The sequence below is a fragment of the Channa argus genome, chromosome 5, assembly GCF_033026475.1.
Source record: "Channa argus isolate prfri chromosome 5, Channa argus male v1.0, whole genome shotgun sequence".
NCBI classification, from domain to species: domain Eukaryota; kingdom Metazoa; phylum Chordata; class Actinopteri; order Anabantiformes; family Channidae; genus Channa; species Channa argus.
Window position 1 is genome coordinate 9,082,349 of NC_090201.1, and position 14,887 is coordinate 9,097,235.

Sequence of the window (14,887 nt, forward strand, 5' to 3'; positions counted from 1 at the left end):
CCTGTCAATTACTCACTGACTAACACTGCTGAGAACTCCCTGAGAGTCACCTAGTGGAACAGAGCTATGAAGAGATGACACTTTTATACTCCTCACTTTTTGCCTGCTGTGCACAAATGTAATCTGCTACACTAACTTACTGAAAATGATCAGGAATAAAAGTCAAACTGATGACATGTTGAAATTTCCCCATCTCTTTTCTACAATAGCATTTGAATATTTGTACACCCTTTGTCATAGGATTTTACACATGCCTTTGTATCTATGTCTGTGTGAGTCTATACAAGAGGGTTGAGTCTTAGTCCCGCAGGCTGTGGACTTTGAAATGTTGAGTACACCCTGCTGTGGAGCAAAATGTGACTTCTATCCAATGCTATGCTTGTCTGCCTCTGTTCAGATCACTTCCTCCACTGGCTCCCGCCATCTGCTGGAAAGTAGCCTTGGCTTCTTTCACATTTGGAGAAACTCCAGAGAACTGTCCCCATCAGCTTTACTACGCTCTCTGGATTCTCTCTCTCTTTCCCTTCTCTGAAGACATCAGCATAAGGATTATAATCCTGAAAAATATGAAGCTGCTTTTAAAATTTGACTGAGGTGACAAGATGCAAAATAAGTATTTATTTGTAGTGCAACTTGCAATGCAAGTTTACAACAGGTGGTGTAACATAAACATCTAATGTTAATTGCTAAATGCTAAAGTAATGTTATACCTAATGACACATTGTTTAATTTTTCAAGGTTTAATTAGTGTAAATCCATAAACATAGATAGTAAAGTCCTGTATAGGCTCTATCTTATTTATGGAGCAACAGTATCCAAACAGTTTCCAAAATTACCACCAATTGGAGGTAAAGCTATTGGACGGACATAGCACTTAAGGATCCTTCTGCATTTGCTTCAGCCCTCAGTTGTGTTAGTTTCTGCTTGTTAACAGTTTTACGGTTTTGCTTCTGTCTCACTGATCTCAAAAGCATCATCTAGATGTAGCTTCAGCCCATTAAAAACTGTGCCATAATCAACATGCAGACAATGATCCGCTGTGGTGACCCTGAACTCACGAGATAAGCTGAAAAGACAATAAATAAATAAATAAATATGACAAACAGTAAGGATTTTGACATTAAGATTTTTTATTGGCATTATAGATCAGTATGTTATGATGCCCGTTCCTCTTGTACATGAAGGAGTTTCTGCACATTGTACATGAAGTAAACAGAACATATACTCTTCTTGAGGACATACAGTAGACATACAGTACTGTATATTGCTGTAAACTGATATATTGTAATATCCTTAACATTCAGTCATATAAAAAGCATAAACAAAAATTACAAAATGTATCAAAACTGCCAAATGTATGTTTTTTAATTTCATCGATCCCAACTATTATAATACATATTTACACAGAACAAATTATTTCAGTTTATATTGAAACCCTGCCGCTCCACAGTGTGTATAGTGTCCTTTTAGAAGGAACTCTCCATTTTAAGAATATCTTGGGCTTGTCCATTTATATCAACCTTAGTAGATAGCACCAGTTCCACTTCATGTCCAGGGGACGGTGTGGGGATTTTGTTGATCTTGGCAAAGCTCTGGCTAATGTCCATAAAGGTTTTATTTTTGGTTTCAGGGAGAACAACATAGAGGTAGATAGATCCCAAGGCGCAGACCACTACAAACACCAGGAAGGCAAAGGATTTCAAGGCCTCCTACATAAAGAGAAAACACACAGGTCAGTTATACATAGGTCAGCCACTTCGTTAGGTACACCTGTACCATTTAATTCAAACCAATACAGCAGCTCTGCCCTAAATTTTATACATATGTTATACATTTCTCAGTTTTTAAGTTAAAACGGTCAGAGCTGATAACTCTACTCTCTGTTTAATACAGTAATGAGGTTGTAGTGGTTGGTGGAGTGATGCTGGAGAGCTTTTCTGTATGTGAAGAGGTGGTTCTAATATGTTGGCCACTCTTTTTTAAATAAATGAGGGAAAGCTGAAAAAAAAAAACGATAAATTATAACTTTGTAAAAGTTGAATTCATGGAAGATGGGCTGATTGGTGTACTTATTTAATGAATATTTAAAGGAAATTAAAAAACAGGGGAAACAAACATGACATGACATGTTTTCTAAAGTAACTGTAAATACTTACTAAAGAATAGACATGGCAACAGCACTAAATGCATTCTTGTTGTTTTAAAGAGCAATGGTATGCACAATTCATCATCCCTCCATCAACTATGATCAGTGAAGATTTATTTTTTATTTTTTCATTTTAGCATTTAAACCATTTGACGATTATTCCCCCCAACCCCCTCCACAAATCCTGACATTTCCCAGCCAACCTAAACTGTTGCCAAGAGATATGTCATCTGTGTTTGTCAAGCTGATGATGGTGTAACATCACAACAATCATCCTATGAAAGGAAGTGTAAATATGTTTGCATGTCGGAGTTTTGAGTTTAGAATTGTAAACAATGTTTGGTATGTATATCTGCAATATGTCAACATATGCATGTAGGAGCTACCCCTGTACCTTGCCCAGTGTGTTATGCCAATAATAGAGATTAGTGACAGATTTAAAAATACACACCCACTGATTACCCAGAGGAAGATTTGGAAATGAAGTGTGAGTGTTTGTACGTGCGCATGTGTGGGAGAGAGAGAAAGGGAGAAGGTCAGAAAGAGATTTGACCCTCACTAGTGTGTCACCAAGATATAATCCCTTGTTCATGAGGGAACAGAACTCAAATGCAGCTCTTTGTACCTGGCATTAGAAATGCAGCATCCAAACAACCATGACCTCAATGAAGAACTACTTACTACTTTGATTTCAGCGGTTATATCATCACTGCTGTTAGTCTCTGACACAGCTTCCCTCTGTCGAGTGTATTTCATAATAGCACTAAAAAAACAAAGCATCGTGCAAAGGGCCTGACCCAGTTTCTATGCTGCCTCAGTGACGTAATGCTCATCTGCAAAGTTAGCAATTTCCTCACAAAAACCTGCCTTTCTCTCCTGTTTGATATAGAAAATAATTCATTGTACAAATGACAATTCGGCATCCAGTAAGTTATTAACGGAAGTTTTGCAAGCCGTGTTGATTAAGTAGAATGAGACAGTCTGCTCTCAGACACAGGGATAAGCCTTTGAGCTGCTGCGGTGGCTCAGCTGGGTTTAGTTCAGTGCACGTAGAAACAGACATGCACACAAAGACACAGTGGTTGCAGACACACAAAGCCAAACATGAATTATATTTGCAAGTTCAACACACCTTTCACTTGAAGCGAAGGGATGTGAAGAGAGAGGTGGAAAGTGCAGTGACTGGGAATGCTATGCAGTATAAGGGGACAGGACAGGAAGAGGAGAAAGGTCTGGACTAAACGGTACAAGCCAGATGGGGCCGAGCATTGCAAGACAGGACAGAAGGGTGCAGAAGATAGCATGGGGTAGAACAAATCTGTTTAAGCTAAAATAATGTGTTGGTAGGTCAGGTAATAGTAGCGCGGTAGAGGATGAGATTTACATGGTATAGGAAAAAAGTGCATGGGACAGGACAGTCTAAAACAGAACATGGCAAGAGAGGATGGCATCAGACAGAACTGAATGATAAAAAACAAGACCAAGAAGGAGAGAATGAAACAGGCTGTGCTCACTTGGAATGGGATGGAACAACAGGCAAGGTTAAATAAAAATAAAAAGGGGGGGAGGGGCACTATAGAATGATTACTATAGAAAATGTCTTGGTCCGTTTACTGCCAAGTCTAGGAAATATACTATTAGGTCACTGGTTTCTAGGGCAACACTGAGTCATCGAGGTTGTTTACGGTGGTGGCAGGGGATTACTGTATTTGCATGTGTGTGAGCTTTTATAGAAAGTGTTGAATCTTCCCAATGGGAGACACACTCAAGGACAGTGTCTCCGAGGCATGAGAGACTAAGCTGCACATGCACTGCAAATGTCCACAAACTGTATAGTGAATATCTGCCCTGCTGCCAGGGATGCTTAGTGAGTCTGTGTCACAGAGGCTTAAACAGCACCAATTTTCTTTATTGTACATAAAAACAAGTCATTCCTCTTTAACTTTTAACTTCACTTTGAACTTGAAATGAAATGACTAATTTAAACAAAAAAATGACTTAGAGTTAAGTAATGTTATTAATTTAGGAGTTGTTTAGGAATTTGAGACTCCGCAATTCATGTTAGAAAGTTTCTGTGTGACTTTCATACATATCAAATTAAGTCATGTTTTTTTTTTTTTTTGCATAATAATATCTAACTTCATAAAGGCTAGAATGACTTAGTTATGTTATTACATAACAAAGTCCCTGTACTGTAAATGGCCTTGCATGATTGTTTTGTACTGTACTGGTAAAAAAAAAACAGTTTCATAGCTTCAGCTCTAAATTCTTCATAGCAAATGAAGAACTGCGTCATTAATGTCAGAGTTGCAAAAGTAATGCAATGGTTGGTGCTGTTGCCTCACAGCTAGAAAGTCCCTAGTTTGAATTCCTGGACACCTGCAGCTTCTCTATGTGAACTTTGTCATGTTGTCCCATGTGTTTGTGTGGGTTTCCTTTGGGTACTTAAGTTTACTTACTATAATCCAGACAAAACATGCACATTGGGTTAATTGGTGACTCTAAATTGACTCTAATAACCTTAGTTATTAAATCTTATTTCCTTAAGTTCTGAGGTTGTTTTTACATTTTCCAAATACAAAAAAAAACACCTAAAAGAATTTTGAACATTGAACCTAATTTTATATCAATTAATATTATTACCTCAACTTATGTTCAGCTAACTCACATTTTTAAGGCGGTGAAGAAATTTACATTTTAAACTTGCAAAAACAATGACATGCTATGTTATGTAATGTTGGGTTGTGCTTATGGGTTGTAAATATGGAAACAAAATAAACAAAATATAAATGAAATTTAGACAACTCATTTTTGACCTCAGAAACTAATACCATTGCTAATACCATCTACTTTATTATCTTTAGTATATTTTATTAATACAAAAGAAACTTAGGTGGGATTAACCCATTGCTTTGTCAACCAATGTCACATAAGGGACAACCATCCAAATGCTTACAGTATGTGGTTTAGTAGAAGGTCATCTTTTTCACAGAACTAATAAAAGATAAACAACCACACATACAAATATGGTTTTCACTGGGTATATGTGATAGTAAATTAGAATTTATCGATCTGAAATCCACCAGTGTTTATTTTTTTGGATTATTTTGTATTATAAATATAGAGGGAAAGAACATGTTTGTAATTCCTTTGCACAATTTTAATCCTGTCAAACATTTGTAATGTCACTGTCCTTTACTTTATTCCTATTGCTTTTTATAGTTCATGTACCTTTAATGAGATGGAAAATTGTATGTAGAATATGACAGGAGAAGCCAATTACAAAAATGCAATTACAGGAAATGAAAATAAGGCTCTCAGTATGACAAGCTGCAACAGGCTGCAGACAGTTTGTCAACTGAACTTATAGTGCTTGGTTCTGTATTCAGCACAGCACTATTTGATGAAAATCTGCGTCAGTCTTGGTTAAGTAAGGTCACTTTCTCACTGCTGCTTCTAAATGCTTCTAATGTAAGAGGAAAATGTTTAACAAACTTATATGTATAGTAGATGGCAAAATTGCTTTAACTATCTATTAAATAAACTGAATTTAAAACCATTTGCTTTTTTATCCCAATGCATAATTGGCTCTTTAGTAAAACTGTGACCAACTGTTTAATATTTAGGTAGATGCACTGCTGCAAAGTGGAGACTTTGTACAGCATAACAATTCTCAGCACTCTCTGTAGAATCCAACAACAAGTTCATCATTGGCTTGTCTGAACTTCTCTTGGAGAGCTTGTAAACATGTCTTGTTGGGAAGTCAATGAAATGACCACAAAGAGGCAAAACATCTAGTAGGAGACGCAACAACGCCACAAATGTCTAAGGACAGAGAGCATTAGATGCTGTACAAATTGCAAATCCCCCTAAAGCTCCCTTTGGGATGTTGGGTTAAATAAATAAGAGTGACTAGAACACACAAAAACTTAAACGACCACATTATAATGCACAAAGACCACAAACTAGAGCAAAACAACCAGAAAGACACACAAAACAACTACTCAGAAACAATGCAGTCACAAAATCATGCAAAACCACAAACCACAAAGTGTGGAAACACATCACAGATACAGGAAGACAACAAAGAAACACCTAACAAATACATGATAAAAAATGACAGAGCATGAGAAAAAAACCTTCCACAAAGAGAAGACAAAAAACAAAAATACAACAAAAAAGATACTTGTAGCAGTATCTGTTGTAGGTTCTGCTTCAGTGTCTTGCTCCTGTACAGTAGGATTGAAGGCCTTTTACATGCCATTGTCCTGTGACCTGCTTACATGGTCTTGAAGTATTTGGAGTAAAATGCATCTATTAAATGATATTTGATATCATATGTTCAATAGTGACAATAATTAATTAAAATTACTAAACAATCTGCACTTATATTACAAAGAATCTGGGCTTCAGACTTTTTATCCATTTTCCAAATGTGCACCTACAGAAGCGACACGTCAGCGGGCTCAGCAGTGGCCTGACATGAAGGTAAAGAGATGTGACAGCGCAGCACTGTGTCTTCTGAACAAGGGTCAGAGCTAGTTTCAGGTGCCAGTCAGTAACCAATGAGTCACTGCTGTGGTCTAAATAGGCCCAGCACAGCCTCAGCCAACAAAAACAGCACTGCAATAGTAGCATTGGCTTGCTAAAAATAACCCTCTGTTGATTTCTGTTGGTTTCCATCTCTCACATTTGTTCCCTCCTCCCTCACCTTGGTCAGCCTTTTTAATCTTTGCCTCAACAAATCTACACAGGTCTCCTTGCAGTGCCTTTGCAACAACACTGGTAACTGTTGAATTACACTAATTGTCTGTTACATACATGTTCTGCTCCACATGGTTTCCGCTGACTGACATCTATTGCCTATAATCTCATTGTACATCAGTTAAATTGAAGGAACCACCTGTGTTATCATATGAATACATCTCCTCTTGGTGTCTTCCTATCAGTCAATAACACAGCCAGGCATACAAGCTCATATGTTTATATACAGTGGGTTCAGAAAGTAACCCCCCTCACCTTTGCACAATTAGCCTAGTTTAATGTCTATTTTGCAGATTTACACAAACTTATAAAATTTGTATTTTGTGCAGGGCAGCCACATGCTTTTTTCTCAAAGTGGCTTCTGTCTGGCAATTCCACTACATTATAAAGGCCTGACTAATGGACTGCCGCTGGTCCTGGTCTCCTGGTGTTTTCAAACTTCTTCGATTTCACGGTTTTTGAATTGACTGTGCTCATGGGAACACTAAAAGCTTTACAAATGCAAAATATCCCTACTCTAAAGTTTTAGATTTTTTAACACTTTTTTAATACCTTTTTTAATTGCAAAAATCATAAAAACATGTACTTACTTTGTCATGATATGTTTTTGATCGGGTGCAAAATGTGTGCAAAAAGCATAGGGACCTGCGCACTTTCTTAAGTGACTCTATGGACTAGACTCATTACACTACTTCCAAGCAGACATTAGGGAATAAGATCAGAGTGTAGAGAGACAACATTGAGTTGGTATAATTAGTATCCTGTGGATCTGCTTACACTCCCCTCATGAGATTCCTTATGTAGATGTGCGTTTATCTGACAACACAGCCAGCCCCCTCTGATCATTAAAACTGATGAACACTGTTGCATTTTATAAAATTAAACATACCACATACAGAGAAATAAATAGGGGTATCAGTTGTTTACCTACAGGCATATTTGTCACAAATGTATCCTGGGAGATAAAGGATACTTAATTTTAAAGCTGCAACATCGTTGGTGACAGTTAAGTGCACATACTGTAATTGTACTTTAACAGACTTAACGTACTGGCAAATTATGTGATCATAAAAATCTTTGTTCTAATAGATAGATCGGATGCCCTTCCTGCTGGAACCCTCCCATTTTTTTGTCCAGGCTTGGGACTGGCAACAAGGTTGCCCTTGGTGGCTGGGTGGGGCCACACCTAGTGGGGTGGGATTCGAAGCCACTGCCCTCTGCATTTCAACCCAATGCTGGTTTATTGAAATAAAATAGTGGTTAAATTCTTAGTCTGTGTGGTTTTGGGATAATTTTATGAGCTTAACAGAAACAAAACAAAACAAAACAAAAACAATGAAATTGATTATTTATTCTCTGATCTGTGGTGTCACACAGACTCAGTAAGGCCTTGCTGTGACAGAGATTGATTGTGACTGGCTGAGAGGTTTTAAACTTAAAAACTTTCTAAGCTCAGTTGGAAACTTGAATAAAAGATCAATGGCTTTTGGCTTGTTCCTTCAGCGGTCACCACAGCCTGTACATTGATTTTGGCATGAGTTTTCTTTAGGCTATATTTCCGGGACTTGGTGGTTGGGCGGGGCCACACATGGTGGGGTGGGATTCAAACCCATGGCCTTCTACATTCTAACCCAATGGTCTACCAATGAGCCACCAGGCCCCTGAAAACTTTAACAAAAGGAGAGTCCAAAACTATTTTTTGATGATTTAGGAATTAGTTTTACATTTTTAAATTTATTTTGAACAAAAGAATCTTTAAAAGTGTATTTTATGGACTCCTCCTCATCCTGGATCTGCACAGTTTATTTTTTGATAGACTGCAGCTGGCCAGGGATCTGAACCAGGGACTTTCTAGCTGTGAGCCAGCAGCGCTTGGTTTCGGTTCCCTCCAAAAAACCAGTATGATTAAAAGATGCCTTCACTGATTTTGAACTTGCTCTGAACTGTTTATGGTTTCAGTTTCAGTCCCATCGACTTCCTATATCAAAAGCTCGCTCTACTTCGCCTCCAGATGACTTAACTTGTAGGAACTTTTAGTTCAGATTATGTTATCTTATTGCTCACACTATAGAGTTTGTAATCATGATCAACCTGCTTTTGCAGAGCTCCCTCAGATGACATCATCTGAAGACCTAATGATGAAAAACTCCTTCAGGCGATGTCATCTGGAGGATATTTTCAGCTAGAAGCAAAATATTTTAATATAGGGAAGTCAGAGGGAAGTTTAATAGCATTTATGTACATTTACACCCTAAACTGAAGCCACAAAGAGCCCTTTAAAGCCCTTATCAGATAATAACAAAATTAGCAATAATTGCTCCTCTAAGAACTCTGTATATTACTATGGGATTTGCCCTTTTCAGCCATTTGTTACTCTTTGGCTCAAAAGTATGACACACTAGTGCAGCTGACTGAAAGGACAAAATTAGGTTCATCTGCAGGGGCTGCAGAGAAAGCATTTGGTGTAAGGTCAACCCAACGTCACTACATTGTCCAGCGTGCCGCAAGCAAAGGTTCACTGTGATCTCAAACTTCTGCGCTGACTTTTGTCTAACATTTTCAGTTTCCATTGTCCTTTAAGTTAAAGACTAAACAAGCCTGTGTGTGTGTGTCTTTGTATGAAAAAAATGTATAAACAGTTCAAAAAACACATGAAGGTTGCAGCAGAAGCAGTGAACTGGATAATGATTGTACAGTACTGTAAGAAATAAAGATCCATAGCTTTACATGTATATATGCAGGACACACATGTTCAGTACTAGATCCTTCTTTTCCCTAGTCATTAGTGACACCTTTTGTTTTGTTTATTAATGTCATTCATTGCAAATTAGTTATTATTATTAGTATATGTCATATGTAGTATTCCATTGTAGAAGTACACCTGGATCTGCCCGTTTGAACATCCAACAGAGATATACTGTTCACCCAATAAGGTCACGGTGTGATGAAGACACTAATACAGGTTAATTTACATTAAATGTGTAGTTCTATCACATTAAGCATACTGTTTGATACAGCAGTGTGATATATTATTACGTGTATAAATCCCTGCTTCTGATTTTAGAACTTAACAAGGTTATGCCCAAGACATCCTGTGCTCATGTCGCCTTTGGTTATCCTCATCAGAGTGTGGCTATAACTGAATTCTGCCTGCAAAAGTCCTGATGAATGCCTGAATCCTATACTGCATTGACTAGAGGTCACGCTTATTTCTGAGTTACACTCCTGCAAGGCTAAAACATGCAAACTACAATATTTCTTAGTACAAAAGAGTTTTTCAGTGCACATTTGAAAATTGATTAAATAATTACAATTAAATTAATCTATAATATCATTTAGATAATAATATAAGCATCAGATTTAGCAAATGATGAATACCAGCTGCATGTAACCTAACAGTCTATAATCCTGTGTATAATCCTGACTAAGATGACGGGCGCAACACCAACACACCCACCTGAATTTATAAATTTGCATTCACTATAGACTCCTTAATGTTATCTGGTGGCTCAGTACAAGAAATAAACACAGTTATTCAAGGTATGCTTATTAGGCAAAGGCTTATAAAGGCTTCTACATTGTGTAGATTAATCTATCTCAACTGTTTTAAAGCATTGACATGGATGTTTTGGGAGGGGGAAATTCCAAGAGAAATAGCTGTTTAATTAAGCAATATACTCCAATTATGTTTTCAAGACTGGGGTATGCAATAAGGCATACTTGAGTTTGAACTAAATTATTTTGTGCACCTTATGTGAAGACCATTGTTATGTCAAACATTGTGAAATTGAATGAAATGAAAATGAAATGAAATCCTTTATGTTTCCTACCCTTAAGTTCTCATCTTTCTACCAGCAACAGGAATTTCTATTAACTGTAAATTATAGTGCACCACTGAAAAAAGCCCCTGGCTCTTTTTCAAATGAAGGCCAAAGTGTTTTCTGTCCTGAAAGAAGAGAAAATGTTTATTTATCAATAGATTGAACTTTATAGTAGACAGGATTTATTTATCTTCACATTTTTTTTGTTGCATTGACAGACTATTTTTTCATTAGTTTGTTGGGCACTGGGGTTCTTTGGTGCGGTTTTCTAACCCTTTTGGAGCAGAAAAAGCTGCGGTATAACAAAGTGAAGCTTTTCCTCTGAGATTAATCTGATACTGATTCTGATTATAAATAAATTTAGAAAACTGAATAGTAAAGGAAAATGAACCGCAGGTCAGCGTGTACATGTTTGTTTTTTTAATTCACAATAAATGTCAAATGCTATTTGGATCTAATTAGAGACAAGTGGGATATTATGGCTGAGGGCAAAGTCCTGTCTCCATTAAAATTGAGCTCAACTGCATCCTCTTCACAGGGCACAGGGCAATTAAATATGGACAGTAGTGCTCACACACTAGACAATGTGAAAATAAATAGAAAACAATAGAAAGCAGAGCCCATAAGTTGTTTAGCCTGGCTTTGCATAGTAGTCTAAAAGTCTAAAACAGCACAGCACTATATTACAGCGCTTACCCTTCCTGATCAACATCACAGCCCCTATTCCCAGCTGCTCCTGTGGAGCTGTTTAGTGACCACAGGTCAGACTGTGGTAAATTTGTAAAGCAGGTGAAATGAAGTCCAGATGAAGTTACACCTACATAGTGAATCTCGAAAAATCAAAATCCAAAAGAGTGCATTACACTTTGACAGAAAGAAGCATAATGAAATGTAAAGCCAGACTTTGGCTTTACATTTCATTATGTAGTACATTTCAGACAGTTCAACCCCAGTTGTTGAAGTTAGGATTATGGATGTAATAATTTACTGCAGGACATCTATTAAGACATTAAAAACTGCAACAAAACATACAGTATATTGAGAGAAGAATAAGAAGATGCATGACAGAGACAGAGACAGTGACTATAATGAAACACGCATTTTGTATTTCTATTAGAAAAAACTGTGGTAATTTCAGTTATAATCATAGGATAAGTGTGTTTTCACACATTTACTTTTTTAATATTTGTTTACAGTGGCTGGTTGATTAAAAGTGATGTGTAAGGTTTTTATGACCTTACACATCTTAGTTGCTGAGAGCAATTTACTGTAAACAAGGTCTTTGTGTGAGAAGCACAGCTCAGAATATACTTATAATAATAGAAAGGGAAATGAACAAAATAGAGAAAACACAAATGAGCATCTGATTGCACCAGTATCTCTTATAGAAAGAGCAGTTTAAGACTAAATGACATTTTCTAACATGATTTAACCCAGATTGCGATTGAGTCTGTTTTCTTTTAAATTCAGTAATAACATAAGTTCACAGATATGAGGAGAAAAGCAAATCCAAAAATAATGATTCCTAACAATAGGTTACATCACCCTGATAACTTACATAATCCACCCTGTCAAGCTGGCACACAGGTTGAGACAGTGGAGCACATCCCCTGTCACTGCACACAACACAAGTCCCCGCAGCCATGAACATGTGGAACAGACCTGTCCACAGAAAATCTCATGAACCCACAGGCTGTCAGCAAGATTCTGTACAGTAAATACAGGCCACTGCAGATAAGTTTTCCCCACAAATAAAGACTCAGTGTCTGATATCTCTCCAGGACAACTACAATGACAAAATACAGTTTGTGATTGTGCTGGACAGCTCCTGTTTGGAGACCTGTGCATAAACCCATCGGGCTGGATGGTTTTATTCAAGGCACACACAGGAATTCAACATTCCCACTCAGAAAGACAAACCCTCTGGGCCTGGGCAGGCAGAAACTAGATCTGACCCCAATCTGCCAATTCCCCCCCAAGTATGATGGAAACGACTCAAAGTCTTCAGCTGGCTGTACAAAGTGGCATGTGTTTTTAAGAAAAAGCCTGTGTGTGTGTGTGTGTGTGTGTGTGTGTATTGATGTTGTTTTTTTAATACTGTCCTCCATAAGACTCAGCAGGTACTGTAGTGAATATAAAGCAGTGAGTAGTATTTACACAGAAGAATTCCCCAGGAGGAGGCTGGAGTGGATGACTGGGTCAACAAAGCAGAGGGCTTCACTACAGGAGACCAGAGTCCATGTCCACAGTGAAACAACTGTTTGTTCTAATGAGTCATGTGACAAATCTTATGTGATGAATCTGTAAATTGAAGCATAAGCAGTAGATTTTAATAACAACCAATCATGTTTATTTACTGCCTAACCCAACCCTGATGTCTTTGTGCCTAACCTTGCACAATTCTAATTCTGAATTTTAAGAGTTTTGGGGTCAAAAATAATATAGAACTGGCTGCCATTTGGTGCCACAAAGCAACAGACGCCTGCCTCCCTATGTGGTGGCTTTATTTCAATGAACAGTTCCTTTGATTAAAGACAAATGACAGATAGGGCTGAAAGTTGGAGAACTTGTTGCTTCTGCCTGTGGGATATGACAGATGAAGGAAAAACGTCTCTACCTGTCACCAGGGTTTGATCAGTACACACTCTTGCCAACACATGGGGTCTGCATCCTCTGCTGGGCTGTTTCACAGACGCAGTGAACCCCCTGAACTGATCTGAAAGCTGACCTTGTTGATGGACACCTTTGGTTGACATCCTTTTGAAAAACATTGTTACTGAACACAACTTTGCCTCTGGCGTTGCTCTTGGCCAAAAAACAGCAGACGTCTCCGTACTCCGGTTTGTCCTGGAGCTGCCCAAAGTGTGACTGCATGCAAAGCATGCTTTGAACTTTGCAGCCAGTGTCTAGTATTTAATATACACATTTACTGCAAAAATTACAACAGATGCAGTGAGATTTGTTAAAAATATACCTAGGATATTTTGTATAAACATTTATATTAGTCTTCACTAGTTTGGATATTTTGCCTGGTAAATTCTGCTTTAGTGCCTGAGCTGAGGATTCCTTCCTATCTTCACATTTGTCTGTCTAGTGTGTCTGCTTTAGTCTCACTGATCATGATCTGGTCCTGGAAAAGCTAAACTAATGTCTTCTTTATCTCCCACTGGTTTGTTAAGGGATATTAGTTTGGCCTCATGAAAAAGAGTGGATGTCAGCATGGGTCAGAAATTCTATTCTACTCTGGGCTAGGCCACATCACTGGCATTGTTAAAGAAGGTGCCAATTCAGGATATCTGACTCATGAGACTTAAAACACTCTTTGGGGTTTGTCAGTCAAGATAGTCAGGCTAGGATTGGGAGTGAAGCAATGTGACCACTATCTCTCACTATCTCCTACAGATAGTGAATTAACTTAGAAATGGAACTGAGTTCTACAAGGCAGCAGACCCTGCACTTATACAATGTCCCCTTTTCAAGAGGTTAGAACAATTTACACTGTACATGCTGTGAAATCTACTTACCAATATGTCTACAACAAAGCAGTAAATATACTAACATGTGCTGTGCCCTTTTCTCTGTGTGTATCTAGGTTTTTCTTAATATTACTTCAGTGGGATGTAATCACACAGCAGAGGCCTGGGGACCATTAACAGCAACAAAGGTCCAGCACATTTACCTGGAGGTGGACATGAACGCTCTAAATTGAGCAGAATGCACTGTACACCACAGCAAATAGGTCTCACAGTCAGTGGCACAGATACAGTTCTATTAGTTTGAGAACACAAGAGCAATTGTAGAGACAGGTTTGTGCCCACTTTGGTCACTGTGATCCACCAATGCTCAAATAATAATTTCCTGATGATAATAATTTTAGTTACTTATAGAACATGTAGTATACTTGTATACACATGGTTACAATACTTTTAGGGAAACATACTGATTTCCAAAACATATTTTATTTTTAATTACATACACATTATAGTTATTAATTGCTAAAGACTTTTTCATTCATTTTTATATGTAGCTTAATGTCTTAGGCCACTTGGGTGAGTGCACTGACAATTTGATCCTGTCTTTGCAGCTTGTTGCTACAGGGAATTAAAACACACATTTACTGCATTAAAATACTTTCACTGAAGATGCAGTGAATTTA

At 37.7% G+C, this 14,887-nt stretch overlaps 1 protein-coding gene across 4 annotated transcripts in view; it reads right to left on the reverse strand.

The window, feature by feature from the left end:
* Positions 1-1,119: 1,119 nt before the first annotated feature.
* slc2a9l2 (solute carrier family 2 member 9, like 2) overlaps positions 1,120-14,887 on the reverse strand; it is a 75,417-nt gene continuing 61,649 nt past the window's right edge. For all 4 annotated transcript variants that reach the window (XM_067504588.1, XM_067504586.1, XM_067504587.1 and 1 more), the window contains exon 13: positions 1,120-1,709. In XM_067504588.1, the coding sequence (XP_067360689.1) occupies positions 1,467-1,709 (243 nt within the window). In that variant the 3' untranslated portion in view covers positions 1,120-1,466. The remainder of the gene's footprint in view (positions 1,710-14,887) is intronic.